The sequence below is a fragment of the Polyodon spathula genome, chromosome 13, assembly GCF_017654505.1.
Source record: "Polyodon spathula isolate WHYD16114869_AA chromosome 13, ASM1765450v1, whole genome shotgun sequence".
Classification (NCBI taxonomy): Eukaryota; Metazoa; Chordata; class Actinopteri; order Acipenseriformes; family Polyodontidae; genus Polyodon; species Polyodon spathula.
Genome location: NC_054546.1, coordinates 35,977,274 through 35,994,488, shown reverse-complemented (window position 1 = coordinate 35,994,488; position 17,215 = coordinate 35,977,274). Strand labels below are relative to the sequence as shown.

At 33.8% G+C, this 17,215-nt stretch overlaps 1 protein-coding gene across 1 annotated transcript; it reads left to right on the top strand.

The window, feature by feature from the left end:
* Positions 1-729: 729 nt before the first annotated feature.
* On the top strand, positions 730-16,667 carry LOC121325554 (transcription factor Maf-like). Its single transcript, XM_041268215.1, has 2 exons — positions 730-2,130; positions 16,601-16,667. Exons 1-2 carry the CDS (start codon positions 1,163-1,165, stop codon positions 16,626-16,628), a joined length of 996 nt encoding a protein of 331 aa, XP_041124149.1. The 5' UTR covers positions 730-1,162; the 3' UTR covers positions 16,629-16,667.
* The last annotated feature ends 548 nt before the right edge of the window (positions 16,668-17,215 follow it).

Sequence of the window (17,215 nt, the reverse complement as noted above, 5' to 3'; positions counted from 1 at the left end):
ATAATCTCCATACATTCACCGAGCTGTAATTAAAAACACCAATTTGGTTAAAAGTAAGTAAACAAATAAATAAATAAATAAAACACTGCAGTTTTAATCACTTTTGTACAGTGTTTAAAATACAGCTCCCTACAATGATCGTTGAAGAATAAATAAGCTTTTTCTTAAGAACTTTGAATAATATTAATACATAATAACAATACTAATAATGTTATTATAATTTATTTGCACAGTATGCTTATAAACCATGACGCTTGCAGAAAGATTTAGTTTTAGTTCTGCAGAATGGCACATCGTAAAAATTAACGCGTTTTTTTTTTTTTTTTTTTTTTAAATGGGCGACCGGGAAATAGCTACTTATTAAAATACTATTTTGCTGTTGTATATTTTAAATGTATGTTTGACTCTTTTAAACTGAAATGTTTGATTTGTTATTATTTACCCGCTACATTCTTAGCAAAGCTGTTAACGGAGCAGTACAACATAACACCAGAAACATACTAGCAAAACTATCAACCGCTCTGAAAATGAGGGTCGAAAGGGTTAAGAGTTTGATTCCCAGCTGATAGTCAGCTGATAGTCCCTGATTGACAGTTTAGAAAAGTTTTCCTTGTTTCTATACTATTATGCTAATTAGCTTTCAGATTGAGAGAGCCCATTGGTTCTGAGTCTGAGTCAATTTCCCATTTGAACCTGACGTCAGGGTAGCTATAAAACTCAGCAATGCTTTTAAACTCATCTGCTGAGTGATCCTTTAAAAAATTCTCCAACAAGCCTTGGTGTTTTTTTTTTTTTTTTTTTCTAGAAGAATATATGATTTGAATGTTGTTTGCACCTTTTTACCTCTTTCAGTTTTCAAAACATTCTGAAAAACCAGGAGCCACGAAGTATTAAATGTTATAAAATAAAAAAAACTGCAAATATCCAGCAATCTGCTGCAAAGAACGGAGGAAGCAAACACACACACTGCTCTGATGCATCTGTGCATTAGACTCTGCATAGGAAAATTGTGATCATTTAAAAAAAAATCTTGCTGCAAATTGAAAGCTCTTTTTCTTGGTAAAAATTAAATAAATAACTCAAGCTGGCTCATACTCTTTCAAACCAGAACAGTTTGACAGCTGCTCTTCACCCTCTTTGGAGGACTGTCAACAGCAAAAGGATGGCATCAGAACTGGCAATGAGCAACTCCGACCTGCCCACCAGTCCCTTGGCCATGGAATATGTTAATGACTTCGATCTGATGAAGTTTGAAGTGAAAAAGGAGCCGGTGGAGCCCGATCGCAGCATCAGCCAGTGCAGCCGCCTGATCGCCGGGGGATCTTTGTCTTCCACCCCGATGAGCACGCCTTGCAGCTCGGTACCCCCTTCTCCAAGCTTCTCGGCGCCCAGCCCGGGCTCTGGGAGCGACCAGAAGGCACACTTGGAAGATTTCTACTGGATGACCGGCTACCAACAGCAGTTGAACCCGGAGGCTTTGGGCTTCAGCCCTGAAGACGCAGTAGAGGCTCTGATCAACAGCAGTCACCAGCTTCCAAGCTTCGATGGCTATACTAGAGGGCAGCAGTTTGCCGGCGCAGCCGGAACAGGAGGCACCATGGCTGGGGAAGATATGGGATCGGCTGCCGCTGTTGTGTCTGCAGTTATCGCGGCGGCTGCAGCACAGAACGGGGGTCCCCACCACCACCACCACCACCACCACGCCGGGGGACACCACCAAGCACCCGGGGTCCCCTCTAACAGCAACTCAGGTGGGAACCACCAGCACCACGGCATGCATTTGGATGACCGATTTTCGGACGACCAGCTGGTGAACATGTCAGTGAGAGAGCTCAATCGGCAGCTAAGAGGAGTCAGCAAAGAAGAGGTGATCAGGCTCAAACAAAAGAGGAGGACCCTCAAAAACAGAGGCTATGCCCAGTCCTGTCGCTATAAGAGGGTCCAGCAAAAGCACGTCCTGGAAGGCGAAAAGACCCAGCTCGTACAGCAAGTTGAACACCTCAAACAAGAAATCTCCAGGCTGGTCCGGGAGCGGGATGCCTACAAGGAAAAATATGAGAAGCTAATCAGCAATGGCTTCAGAGAAAACAACTCCGGCAGTGACACCCCTTCGTCTCCAGAGTTTTTCATGTGAGTCTCAGAATAAAAAAAAAAAAAAAAAAAAAAAAAAAAAAAAAAAGATTGTCAGTCCCGTAATAATAATACAAAAAAAGTTCTGCTTGTGATTTACTTTTTGTCTGGTGCTTGCTAGACCAAGAAACAAGTTTGCCAATATTCTAAACATTTTTTTTTTTTTTAATGAGAATCGGAGCTTGCTCAGGCTTGTCACCTTAAGTTCTTCATCTGTTTTATGGGGGTTTGCAGTAAAAATATTGAACTTGCCATCAAATAAGTATGTTCTTCATTCTGGAGCTTGCTCATTGAAACCTGCCATCAACTTATTTTAAATTTTTTTTGTTTTTTTTTGTTTTGCTCATGTGAGGTTTTTGGGGCTTGCTGTGTTTAAAAAAAAAAAAAAAAAAAGCAATCATCTTAAGTTTTTCATAGTAGTTATGAACTTGCAATGTGAAAACCCCCGAAAGACTCAAGTTTACCATTAAGTTCATCAACTACGCCATGCTTAAAAACTTAAAAAGATCCGCCTGCCAAAAATCAACTGCAAATACCTTCAGTTTTCATGTGAGTGTTGGCTTTTTTTTTCAACAGCCAAACATGAAAGACTTTTGAGCCTGCCATTTTTTTTTTGTTTTACCCCATTCTCATCTCATGCATTATTATGCTTGCTATTTTGTGTTTTGTAGCCAAGAACTGTAGCTGTTTAGAAAAATATGCATTATTAAAAAGAGACGTTATATTAATAAGCAACCCTGCATGCTGGACATGTACGGTTTTTTTTTGTGTGTGTGCTTGAAAAATGAACTTTCTTGGATGACTTTAACGGCATGGCATTCATAACTTTGTTTTTATTGCCTCGTCACTTTTTTGAGTTTGCAACAAAAAAGTGTGAGATACACCTTCCCCATGAATTGCATCTACTAGTGTATTGACCGATTGACTTTGAGTTGTGCGAAAACGTGACTCCCTTTTTATACATTCTATGCGCTGAAGCATTCCTGTTGAAAGTTGTCAAACTGGATTCAATGTTGTGGGGAAAAAAGGACTTGGAAAATTCTAAAAGGAATCAATCCCTCTTCGGCACTAAAACTGTTTATTGCTAAAGCAGTTTGTTTTATTTAATAAATGCCCCATCCTAATGCATTTGGTAACTCTGCGGAATGCTATGGGTTCCTAGTCTGTAATTTAAGTATATCGTTTTATAATCTGTAAACCCTGAAGTTAGTATGGTATTGCTACAGGTCGTTCTTAAAAATAAAAAAAGGAATGTTATAGATTAGGTGTATTTAGATGTAGCGTTTATAGGTCTGATGCACTAAACTGGTTTACCGTTGTGATGTAAGGGGGGGGAGGGGAGGGAATCTTAAAATTTGTAAAATAAATGGGTTTGTTTTAATATAAAACACAGAGCTTTTTGCAGCATGTGCTTGCAATTAAAACAGAAGTTGGACAAATGTAGCCCTTGGTATTCTACTGACTGTATTTTTAAACCAAAGTAGTACAAGGGGGAGTGGGAGGGGAGGGGGAAGGGGAGACGACTCCTGTTCATACAGGGATTAACTATACATTTGGAGATGTATGCTTCTCCAAAAAAAAGTATTTTGGATTGAATTGCACTAAAATATAATCTACGAGCGTATATTTAAAAAATGCAAAACTATATAGAACGATGATTAAAAAGTGTATGCAATTCTAAATGGCATGACTACACAATCTAGGTGATGCAGTTTTAATAGTTGTGCTATCATGCATAACTTGGGTGTTGTTAAACCGAATCCGCAATTTTTCAAGTGGCCGTAATAAAATTATTAATTATAATTATTATATAATTTAATATTACTAATAATTATTTGGCCTGGTAATTTGGATATATAATAGTACATTATTCTGGGCATCTATAAATCGCCCGTAGATATTTAGCGGTCCCTAACTATGGATGGACACGTTGTACCATTTATGGCAAGTTGTTGTTTAAACATAATATTATATATATATATATATATATATTATATATATATATAAGTATATATATATATATATATATATATATATATATATATATAATAAAATCACGACACGTTTGACTAAACTGAATGATTGGTATACACTAAAAGTATATACACGAAAAAATTTGATATTCTGGATGCCAAAATTTCTTACCTATATTATGGGTATATATATATCTATATAATATTATATATATCATCTATATATATATATATATATAATTTACAACTAAATCAATTGCAATTTTGATTTAATCCATTTTCTCAGTTTTAAATAGCAAAAACTAAGTTAACCCTTAGTTTTAAAAAATAATTTCAGTAAATAATCTAGACGTGTTTTTTTTTTTTTTTTTGAACAAATGTTTAACTGTATACCAACTTAAAGCGGTTATTGTCAATCTTGCTATACACATTTTTTCAATAAGTACTTTATTGTGCATGTTAGACAATCATTTCCCAGACTGCAAGAAAAAGGGTTTGAGCGATGTTAACTCTTTCCTGGAACCGTTCCTGTTAAATGTATTGACGTAAACAGCATGCATGTAAGTGAACGACTGCCTCTGGCATGTGTTTCACAGATGGAAATCTGTTCTGTAAGGAAGAACACCCTTTAAAACGGAACAGTTTTACTAACATAGACCATTTAAAAAATGCACCCTATTGCAGGAACTGTACTAAAAGACGTAGATGGCTACATAGAAATGAACGAACAATGACTACACATACATCATGCAATGGTTACTGTAGCTAGATAGTACACACTTAGCGGTGCATACTGTAAATGTATGTTTAAAAAAAAAACAAAAAACAAAAAAAACAAAAAAAAAAAATCATCGCCCTGTTTAAAATTGAGTTACTATAGAATATGATGTATTTATTTGTTTCTCTATTTACAGAACGGACAATTGAAAACAGACTAGCAAGGTAACTGCGGATGTCATTTACTGATAACAACTCTGTTTTTTAATAGGACGCTGATCATTTTTGAGAACTTATACACCGGAAAAAAATTAATCATTATTTTTTTTCCATGGTGTGGACCAAGGTAGCAAGGTATTAGTCACTGGGAAATTAACAGAGCTTGCTTTCCAGCCTGTGGACAATTCACTAATATTCTTGAGGGAATGCAGGCGTTTGCACGTTTCATGTACTGGCTGTACAATTGCGACAATTGGTTGACATTTGACCTCGTGTATTGCACAACACGTTCAGTAATAATGGTTTAGGCTTCATATAGTAGTTAATAATTAAACCCAAGGCAAACGTTTTGCGCTGTTCAAATACGTTTGTATTTGGATAAAGATTAAATTCTCAGTAAATTATACCTAGTTTCACACACACACACACACACACACACACACATATATATATATATATATATATATATATATATATATATATATATATATATATATATATATATAAGAGACTAGGTCCCAATCTCGCTGCGTTTTTTTAGGGTTTAGACAGTCCAAAAACATCACAGATAGTGTCAGGTTTCAATCTTATATCACACGTAATGTTCAAAAATTTTGTCATTACAAATTACATTTAATGTTTACTTGTAAATTTCATTCATCCCAGATTACTATTTTATTTTTATCTGTAGTCATAGTAACATCAGTAATTAACACGACACTTGAGGTAATATATTATATATCACACGACAATTATATAGCTGTAATATATATATATCATATATATATTAATATGGATATTGTGGTATAGCATGATAAATATTATATATATATATATATATATATATATATACTGATATAATAAGAGTTATATTTCATATTAAGCCTCTTAAATTGCCATTTAACATTAAATATAATTTAATTTAAGCCACATGCACATACAATTGTAATTTAAATGATAAAACAGAAACATGCTGAAAGATTGCCTGTAGCTTTGCTTCTACAAATAAATACACATAAATTCCAAATGAAAGCATGCAGAGATACTTTTAAGCATGACCGCGGGACTATGCAGCGCAGCCAGTGTTAATTGTTTATGTTATATGTATGGAATAACTTATCTGCATGTCTGTGACAGCTACATTTAGTGTCCATAAAAATGTCAGTCTGCCTAATCAGCAGCATGGTTTCAGAGATTGGTGGATATTGCGTAAATATAAAATCAGACAGATGAAACTGGGATTGCCTGTGACTTGTGCAAATAGGTAGGGGCTATTATTTTGTGTTGAAAGGTGGAATACCACAGTTACAGTTACTTAAATAGTTAGATATGATCCTGTTCAGTTTGGGTTGCTAGTGTATACAAATAGTGTAGATAGTTAAAAAAGGGATGATTTATATAATAGCTATGCACATATCTTTGATTTCTTTTGCAGTATTATACCTTAAAAATATATGCTGATGCTTTTAGTCTCCAAAATTTGAATTAAGATGATAATTTATATAATCATTGAAACAAGATAGACGTTGTACAATACATGGAAGGTGAGGCAAACTCCCTGTAGGCTATTGCCTAGTGAAATGAGCCTCTCCTTGTTTGAAATATGTATTTTATGCATACTGTTTAATGTACAGTATTATTTAGTAGCAGAAACATAATTGTATACATTCAACTGTCTAATCTCATAATTAACAGATAGTTTTCTTTACAAAAAGAGCAAATTTGCACACAATTACATCCATGTTTTTCTTGATGCAGTAGCAGTTTAACACACAGCATTAATATCAAGAGCAGTCTAGTAAGTTTAGAAAAAAACGTGGCATTTTATAGGATGTAATAGGCTGGGCTTACAAACAGGCAATTTTGTTATAACTTTAGCTGCTCTAAAGCTGTTCAGCATGTCAAATTCAAACATGTTTTGGGATTAAATCATTTTCCTCATAATATATTTAAATAAAAAGTGCTGCAGACTCTCGAGAAAGTAAGACCGATGAGAGATCCCATATAAAATACATTTAAACATCTGTTCAATTGGATCACTTTGATTTAAAACCTTGCTCTTTCTGTGTGCACAACTAACAGATAGCATTGTATGGAAGAGGTGAAACATCAATTGTGTGTGTGTGTGTACTTGCAGTGTCTTTAGATGGATGTGGTGTGTGTATTGATATGCTCTTTAATGCATTTAAAGTGATTATATCCCCAGTTTATTACTGTTAGCTTTTAATACTACATATTTCCAATATTACACTGTGACAACCTTGAAGATGTGTGTTGCACTGTCCTCTGCATGCCAGGCTAAGGTACCAAAGTACCTTTTGTGCACTCGAGGTTCACTGCAGATCAAATGAATTCACATGTTGACCAAGCTAAGATTGTATAGATTAAACGAGTTTTCATTTACATTCAAGATATCTCATAATCGGTGTTCCCTCGTTTCCAATGGCACATTGACCACTTTACATAAATATCAGACAAAAATTAAATGTTTTTCCTGCTATTTATAAAACCAAATATAGAGCTTGTTCGTTCAGCATCTGTACACAAATTTAATGGGTGCTTCAGAGCCAATAGTGGATTTAATACCAGTAATATTTACTTTGTTACAGTAGTTTCAGGGAGTAAGAATAATAACCATGTTATTACAGTAATCAATATGAAATTAAAATGCATATCATAGACTTCTATTTATATATTGTGGATTTCAACACAATGTAAAGATGTCCTCACTCATAAGCAGACTGCAGGATGTGTCTTATAAACATGCTCTGTTTCCTTTTTTAATACGATTTGGACCATTCTATAGACCTAACCCTGTTTGTTTCAAAACCAATCTCTTTTGTAGTACATCTTGATAAAGAGAAGTCCAATTAGACTCATTGATTAATGTACTGTATTTTAAACCAGCTAGTGGGAGTCATTTACCACTTTTGAAAAATTATAGTACTTTGTCTGTTTTACATTTAAATTGCCCTAAATGCAAAAAACCCCCACTTTAAAATCAACAGTAATCCCCAGATAACCTTGTAGTGAAATATTACAATTTCAACATCTCATTTGATATTATTCTTTCCAATCATACAGAATGTTTTTCATACATAGATCACATGCATTGACACTGTAGTACAATATTTCACTCCATTACAGACAGTGAATAAAAGTCACTTTACTGATTCATATCTTCTATTTTGATCAAATTCATGGTTGCATAATACCAGCTCAGTATTTAGGTTTATTTGTAAAAAAAATGATTGCATTACTTTTCCAAAAATAGGTGAGCTATTAAAATTAAATATTCTTGTAATGAGTAAATTAGCAAAATACTATTGCAGGCTCACAGACTATTCATTTATTAGGACGGCACAGGGTAAGGTGGTTTACAGTGTATATATCATAGGCACACATGTTAACCAGTAACTTCATTATGAATTCAGAGCGGATCATTCAGTGGAAAGATTTCCATTGGTGATGCATGGAGAATTGATTAACGTTCTTCTCTCTGGTTATAGATATTGGAGGAAGCAAAGCTCACAAGCCTCGCTAGGCTGTATGAAAAATATATCCGGTAGAATTTTTGCAGGCTTTTGTGTGGATTTGTTTTATAGTAATCATACATGATAGGCTATGCTTGCTTTGTCGAGGTCCCTGCAAAGTAAAGCATGTGTCAGAGGCTTAAAAAGTTAGTGGTACATAGATCCCAGATAGAATATAACATGCGTTATGGGTATAGCAATACCGGTCACTCAACTAAACCATATTGCACTCTTTAAATTACAGAGAGTGGGGAGAATAATTTAGTGTGATCTCTGCTGGCAGGGTAAGTGCAGACCCTTTATAAAAGCAGCAGCACTAGGCTTCTGATCATATAAAACACAAGTCAATAAAAGGTTTCATCCGTCACAAATTCATTAAAAGTAATCCCTCACAGGATAGCCCAGCGAGCTAGACAGCTTGTTCACATTAATTTCCTGAGTAAAACAATCAGGGCTGAGAGACACTGATGCAAACTACTCGTCATAAATATGAATTTTAAAAACCCACAGACTTTTGCATCTGCAGTTCACACCTACAGTGCACATCCTAATACATAATTATCAAGCCTGTATAAACATTAATGGTTCACAGTATTGTTTTATTGCACATGTAAAACCACAGCACATTGCTGCTTCTTTTATTTCCTTTGGTCAGCCAACAAAGTGATATATTTTTATGAGAACAGAGCTATAAAATGTATAAAAGAATAATAATGATCACCATAATTAAATGTAGAACTTTTATTTGGGAGCGCAAATGTACATTGAGTTGCTTTCCACAGTCTAAACTGCTGACATTTTGAAATGCAGTAAGTGCCTGGTCCACAATGAATTAAGGTTAGGGTCTAATAAAAATAATTGTGCTCTGCATCAGGTTTCTGCATTTTTGCTTCCTAGGAATTCAACCAGAATTCAGTTGCAAGTCAGATTTGAATCCATACAGATTGACATTTGATTACCAACACTTATTTTATTGTGCTAACCCTAAATTAATTTGACAGTGTCTAGCGAAGGCAGTCCGTGTTTTCTGTCACAGTCTTAATTCATCTTCTCACAATGGGCCATGCAGTCTTAACTAGATAGAATAGCTTTTTGGCAAAAGATCATAATTTTGGATGCCTCAAACAAGCAATCATATGATATGTTTTTTTTTTCTTTTTTTTTTTTTTTTTGGAGTGTCACATTCAGTTTAAAATTTTAGAAGACAGTGCAAGCAGTGAGTCTTCTTTCTATACTTGCATGTCAGCTTCCCCTAAACTAAAACTGCTGGAGGACACCCACAACTGGAAGGCTAAGCTCTCCCTTTTTCTTTCAAATCTCAGTCTGTTTAAATTTGTTTTGATACACAACAGAGAAAACACTTGGACTAAATATGAGAAGAAAAGACTATTCCTTTCAGGAGAAATTAGAACTGTAGATCAATTAAGAGCCAATCAGTTTCTGCAGAAATACTGTTTGTTTGTTTTTACTGTGGAAAGTCAAACACTGTTTAATATAGATAGTTACGAAAAGTACACGTTACCCTCATTATAGAATTGTCCTTGAGAGGCTAGCTTGCCACATGTTATACAGACAATGAGTTGCATGTTCTAGTGAAGGTTAATTTTACAGGGCTATATTTGGGTGCCAAGATGCAGTACTGTAAATAACATTAGTTTGTGTTCAGTGGCACCACCTATGCTTTCAAGCTTCATTCTTAAAACAAGAAAACAATGAGGTGTGGAAGATATTGCAAGTTTAGGATCAAATATTATTTTCCTTTTTTACTTTTGTGTTGATCTAAATTAGTAAATACAACAGTTATTCAGTTCATATAGCAGATTGAACCTTTCATATCCTACATTTTAAGTCATGAATGTGTTGCATGCAAGTATTAGAGGCTGCATCTCAAACACTTCTCTGTATAAATCAATTTGAATAAATAATATAGTTAATAAAACAACATCAGGATGCATAGGTTATGTGTCATGGTATAACGTAACTAGAAGCAGCATGAGGGAAATAATCTTTAGATTTTGATGATTTATTATTGTTTCCAATTTTTCTTAAATTAAGCGTAAGTGCAATATAACATTTTATAGTACAAGGACGATTAAAAATTAAGTTTACCACATCAACGCACCATCACCCTGTATATAACAGTGCTGTGTACTAAAGGGATAGACTGATTGCTTTGTTATTCCATTGCAGAGTGAGGTCTTTATATCACCACACCGTGCAAAAATTATTAAACTAAACTACTGTAATTTTGTTTACAGGGAACACAAATGCTTGTGTTTAATACAAAGAGAATGTGCGTTTTCTAAAATATTTGTATGAAAAAAAGTGCTTTAAAAAAGCAACCTGAATTTAAATGCCTCAGCCTGGAAAAGTGCAAATTTCAGGATCAAATAATTACACCTAGTTTTCATAGAACCGTATCTTTTTGATAAACATTTACAATGAAAGTGATGTAATTCAAATAAGTTTATGTCCCAGTTCTTCTATCATTTCACAGCACCGGCATTGTTTCCCAAGAGCTTGGCGTAGCTCAGTAAATCTGAGTTACGTGGCATTTATTTGAAAACCTAATAATTGCACTTCTTCTTCTGCTTGGCTGTGAAGATGCAACATTTCCTGCAGGGAGGTGTTGATTTCCACATCACTCAATGAACCAGTTAGCATTTCTAGTTCATGATTTTTTTTTTTTTTTTTTTGTCATGTCAGGTGGAACACGGTATAGTAGATCACTGTGTGTACACCAAAGAGATGTTTATTTTTTGCTTTAATTGCATTTTTTGAAAATATTTCAGAGGGCTTATTTGAATCCATCTGGTATTTAGCTGTTCACATACCTCTAAAAATACATATTATTGTTTCTTTTTTTTTTCATCACAGCTAACTCATTGAAATAATGGAATATTTTTTTTTGGTGGGTTGCATGACAATTTTATTTAAAAAATAATGATTTACTTTGACAGCTCGCATTTCAGTTTAAAACAAGGGCCACTAAAATATGAATGTTCCTGATTTTTTTTTTCAGTTTCACGTCTCAGGCAAATGTTTTTTTTTCTAAAGGTCAATCAGTCCCTGACCTGATGATCTGGCTGATCCTCATGTTTATGAAACTCATCAGTGCAGTCAGGGTTCCTTACTTTACAGCATGCCTGTGGGTTGCAATACTATTCTCTTGATTAAAAAAAAGATTGACAAAAAGCTTAAATTTTGTTATTACTAACTCCAACTACCGGTGTACATATTCAATGTAACCCTTAGCACTAATCACAAATCAATTTCCAGTTTATCTCTCTAGTGTTCAGTAGTGTCATTTAAAAGTACATGTTGGAATATACATTATGTATGAAACTCACATACATCTTCCTTGTGGGGGTGCTGTTTCACTCCGACCAGTCAATATGTGCATACATCATTTGTTGCTACAAAGCGATTCAAAATATTTTCTCTGTGCTTCTGTGTTGTGAATAGCAGTGAGCCTTCCCAGTGTTGCCACTCCCACCACTTGCACGCAATGTGAGGATTTTGGGCTAATAGAACAACATCAGACTTTATAGGCTATAGTCTTTCATGGCCCAGAGATATCTCAAGTAGTTTCACAGAATAATACAAAAAAGCAAGCAAGCAGTAGATCAAAGACTCAGTGAAGATGAATAAATTAAAAAAAGATAAAACGTAAACAAGTAGTCAAAAAATAATAATAATAATAATAATAATAATTTAAAGGGGTAGCAGACTTGAAGAGTAATGCATGATCAGGCGAATTTAGTCCAGAGGCCAGAGTTATATTAAGACTATATTTTCCTTCATCTACATTTTAAAATATCTAATCACTTTTTGTTTAATGTGCTGTGCGTGTGATTTGTACTATGATTATTTCTGCTTTAACCATTATTTACCAGTCTTACTGACTCATGTTCTTTTTTCAGTGGGTCTGCGTCTTAAAAAAAAAAAAAAAAAAATCTAGTAAGGTTTTAGAAATGACCATTGGGTGTAACTTTAGTTAATGGACAATCTCTATACAAAATCTAATTTACTGAGGGGATAGAAATTATAGCTGGTCATTTTTCAAACCACTAGAAATGCAGCTTTTAAGAGTCTTTTCAGAAGTTGAACGATACTTTTTTTTTTTCCTCAGGAATAATGAGTATGCACAGTTAATAATGATCTCAGCGGAAACAACCGTATCAAATTATAGAGAATAAACATAACATGATATTAAACTGGTAATGCAGGTGGTATAAGATCCCTTTAATTGGTAAACAGGACCTTGGTTTAATGTCAGAATACCTCTTCAAAACAAAGCAGTACCATTTTTTATTTGGAGGTCACCAATCCAAGAAGTGGCCAGGCCCAGCCTTGCGGAGCTTCTGAGAGCTGACAAGTTCAGACTCCAAATTTGTATGGCTGCAGGCAAAGTGTAATTCAATTTAAGGATTTAAAGCAGGACTAGCTGTGAATCTTCTAATTAGACAGATCATGCAATGATATAGTTCTTATGGTCCCAGCTCCTACTGCAAAAACACCATTTCACAATTAGTACTGAAGAAGAGGACTTAGAATTGCATTGAAACTGCCTTGTCACTCCTAAGAATATACAGTTGCGCTAAAGAGGGTTATTGAGAGGCGTTTGTGTGCCCACACTACTGTTGCCTCGGTTCTGTGGATAAACAGGATTACAAATGTCGTAAGACTCATGCACTTCATGAAGGCAATATATTAATAAAAGAAAAAAGCTACACTTTCCAACTAGAGTACACAACCCACTCCCCTTGTTTCCTGTCTTACTAAACTGATCTCCAAGCCAGTTATGAATTATTCTCTTTAAATAACACATTTTTGAAACACACCCTTAGTGTCTGATAAATTATTTCAAAATGAATAATCATATTCATAAATGATCTTATTCTTTATCCTTTAAAAATAAAATAGATCTGATACTGCACCTTAGTTTTCTTGTGCAAAAACTGGTTCCGCAGAGGTCCAGGGGCCGCTTAATGTTTAGTCTGACATAATTAATTGGTGCCAAGCTGCTGAAGTAAATGATATCTCTTGTAACAAGTTTTTATATTGCTAATGAAAGCTGCTACAGCAATGCATTACTAACTATTTATAGTTATCGATACTGGGACAGTACGTTTTGCTCAGTTTTTTTGTAAAAAGAACATACCAATGACAATATTTCAAAGTAAGTACAAAACATATTTACATCTTAGGTAAACCAGTCAGAAAAGGATTTTTTTTTTTTTTTTTTGCTTTATCATTCTGACAAATATATTGATATTTTTTAATAGATCTTGGGATTTAAGTTTGTTTCTGTATTTCTTGTATCCAGTGAAACACAACATCCAATGGCTAAATGGTTGCTTCTTGATTTCTGGTACATTTAACCCAGGTGCTGAAAAAATCTTGAGTTAATAAGATACACCTCACAAATAATGCCTTTTTGGAAGATAAATAACAGGACTGCCAACTTTATGATTGCACAGAGCCTTGGGTTACAGTCGTGAAACACAGCCAAATTCAGTGTGATCTCTAATAGGAGATGAGAAAATCCAAGGAAATGTATACTGTTTTCTAAATAGATATCCATAGATTAAAACATGGAAAAAAAAAAAAAAAAAAAAAAAAAAATTAATAAAACTATAATAAGATTGAGTTTCTTATCAAAGCTAATCCTGTCCGCAAAGGATTTATTATATATATATAATATATAATATATATATATATATATATATATATATATATATATATATATATATATATACTATACATATACACATACACATACACACAATGCAGCTATTTTCAGCCAAAACCTTGTGATAAAAATGAAACAGCTGCATAGCAGTACCCACAAGTACAGCGATGACCTTGAACTGTAACAAAATAAAAAGCTTCACTTTTATTTATTACTCTTAGATTTATTAGTCTCAAATTGTACATTTGTACATTTCATGACATTGGTTTCGATAAAAAGGATAAGTTATAGTAATTGGACCTGTGTTTGCAGTTTAACAAAACTAGTCAGTATCAAGATGATATTGTGCTACGGGTGATAAAAAGTGACTTTCACAATAAAGACAATTATTACAAAATGGTCTTTTTCATGATAGACAGTTAATTGATGTTTGTGATGTTTCAGAAGATTCGAAAAGAGCAACTCATACTCAGATACTGTTTTCAAAGTTCTTAGTTATGGTATATTAATCATGCAGTTTCCTGTTAGAAACCACACTACTCTGATAGAGGAAATCATACTACACTACATTTGAAATAAGGAAAGACGTCACATTCTCAAACTTCAGTCTTAATTAATAATCATTTGAAAATAAAATTCCCTATTCAAAGCTGAGTATTAAATGGTGTTGTACATATTAGGACAAATTATAAGTACCATTTAACAGTATCTGAATAGTCGATTATAAAATGCTTTTGAGTATATTATTCCTATTTTATTGTAAATCTAAAACAGGTTCTGCATGCAACAAGTCAGTTAATACAAAATATATCTAACAGCGTTACTTAAATGTATATATTGCACCCACAGCAATCTAGAAATGTATTCAAGCTGATGTAATATAATATATAGTGTGAACAGAATGCATAATACTATACAGTAGTAATTACCATTATCCTCCTAAACAGTGTGATGTATGATTGGTAAGAAGAGGTCAGTAGTGTGTAAAAATATGTATATTGTGTGTAAAGGGTGCACTTAGCTACATATCTGTAAACATGTAGAAGTTCACTGCGGCTATTATTATTATTATTATTATTATTATTATTATTATTATTATTGATTCCACTAAACAAATTATTAAAACAATGAATATGATTGAATTTGTTTGCAAAGCATCTTTCCAACACGTCCTTGTGTGATTTTTTTGTCACCTTGTGCCTGTCCTTCCCTGGCCGGTCTGATTACAGTTTTGCTCTTACTGCAGTATTGCGTGTATAATGTAGTTTAGGTCTCATTCAAGGGGCATGTACAACACCTCTCAAAGTATTCGTATTTTGGACCAATGGAATAGATCGGACAAACCTCCAGCAGCCAGTCGCTTTGGATCATCGAAGCAAAGCAGCTGTAATAATGTAGTGCTTGCTTGTTTCCTTTTGTTTGACTGTGGATGAAGGAGTTATAACCCACTTAAGATGTCGCTGTGTTGATTGATGTGTAAAAATGAGAGTGAAAGTCAGCGCTCGGTATGCAGCACCTAGAAAACAGGTTAAAACAGTATCTTCAAGGGCTTGACTATTTCTAAAAAAAACCCAAAAAACAAAAAAAACTGAACTACCTTATCCAGTTTTAAACAAAGAAGCTTTCACCTTGTGGTCTATTTTAGATTTAAACAGCTGCACACCTTCATAATCTTAAACACCTACTCTACAACTGTGGCCAAAAGTTTTGCATCACCCTATAGAACTAACTAATTTTGCTTCATAAAGTCGAACGAAACCTGCTGAGTAATGTTACGTTAACATAATGAATTATATACCGCTTTGTAGTTTTCCAGATATACTGATAGTGATATTATGGCTTTCGGTTTGTTGTTTTTTTAATACATGATGATAAATATAATTGAACATTTGTTGCTTTTTTGAGACTTACTTGAGAACTCAATGTGCTATGGTGTTAATGGTGGACTTTTTAAAGGCATGTATTTATTTATTTTGCATGAGTCGTGAAAGACAGGACACCAAAGTTTTTTTTTTTTAGGGTGTGATTTACTAAAAGGCTTTAAGACGAGCATCAAGATGTGATAAGATGAAAAGACATGGTAATTTGTCTAAAAACAGAACCACTCACTTCTTTAACCTATATCAAAATTAAACTGGTGTACTTTTCATATGTATAGAGAAATATGCTATATATTCAACTTTACCAATAATAACTGTCAAACATACTGTTTAATAATGTTGTTATTGTTATTGAAGACAGACCATCTTTTTTATATTCTGATGTTGATTCTAAAAAATGTATATGATTGCAAACTTGGTTGTTTTGTTTTGCCTTTTATCTCACCATGTTAGGTCATCCAGAAAATTTCTACATCTGTGATAGAGAAATGACTGAGTGCCCTTGGCCTTGAAGTATGAGGTAAATCTATACATTTTTCAGTACATTAATAACGCATTGATTGCATAACAGAGATTGTGTTGTGTTTTATAATTAAATCAAGCCTTGTGCTGTAAATTATTTAGTGTATAGAGTAGACAGGTCGCTCCCTGTATTACCTTATCTGAATGACATCAAAAAGGTTGACGCTTGGGATGAATGAATGGAGAAAGAGATTACTTTAAAGAGACAAATATATTATTAAATTGAAATTCAGATTTTGATTAGCATTGTGTAAGTTTGCTAAATGCTACTGGTCAAGATCGGATAAGTACTTTTTTGTATTTGATTAGACTATTATGAATACTTTGAATAACATACATGGATTTATTTTTATTGTAATTACAAAAGCAACATAGTTTTCGGATACCACTGAAAGAATTAAGGAATACAAAATAGACGTTATACTTTATCTTGCCCTTTTAATGATCTGATTGCTATTCAGAGACCAAGAACAAATATAATTTTATGCAGCGTGTTACATTTTGAATGCTGAATGCGCGGTTAGTGTTGTCGCATATGCAAGTTAT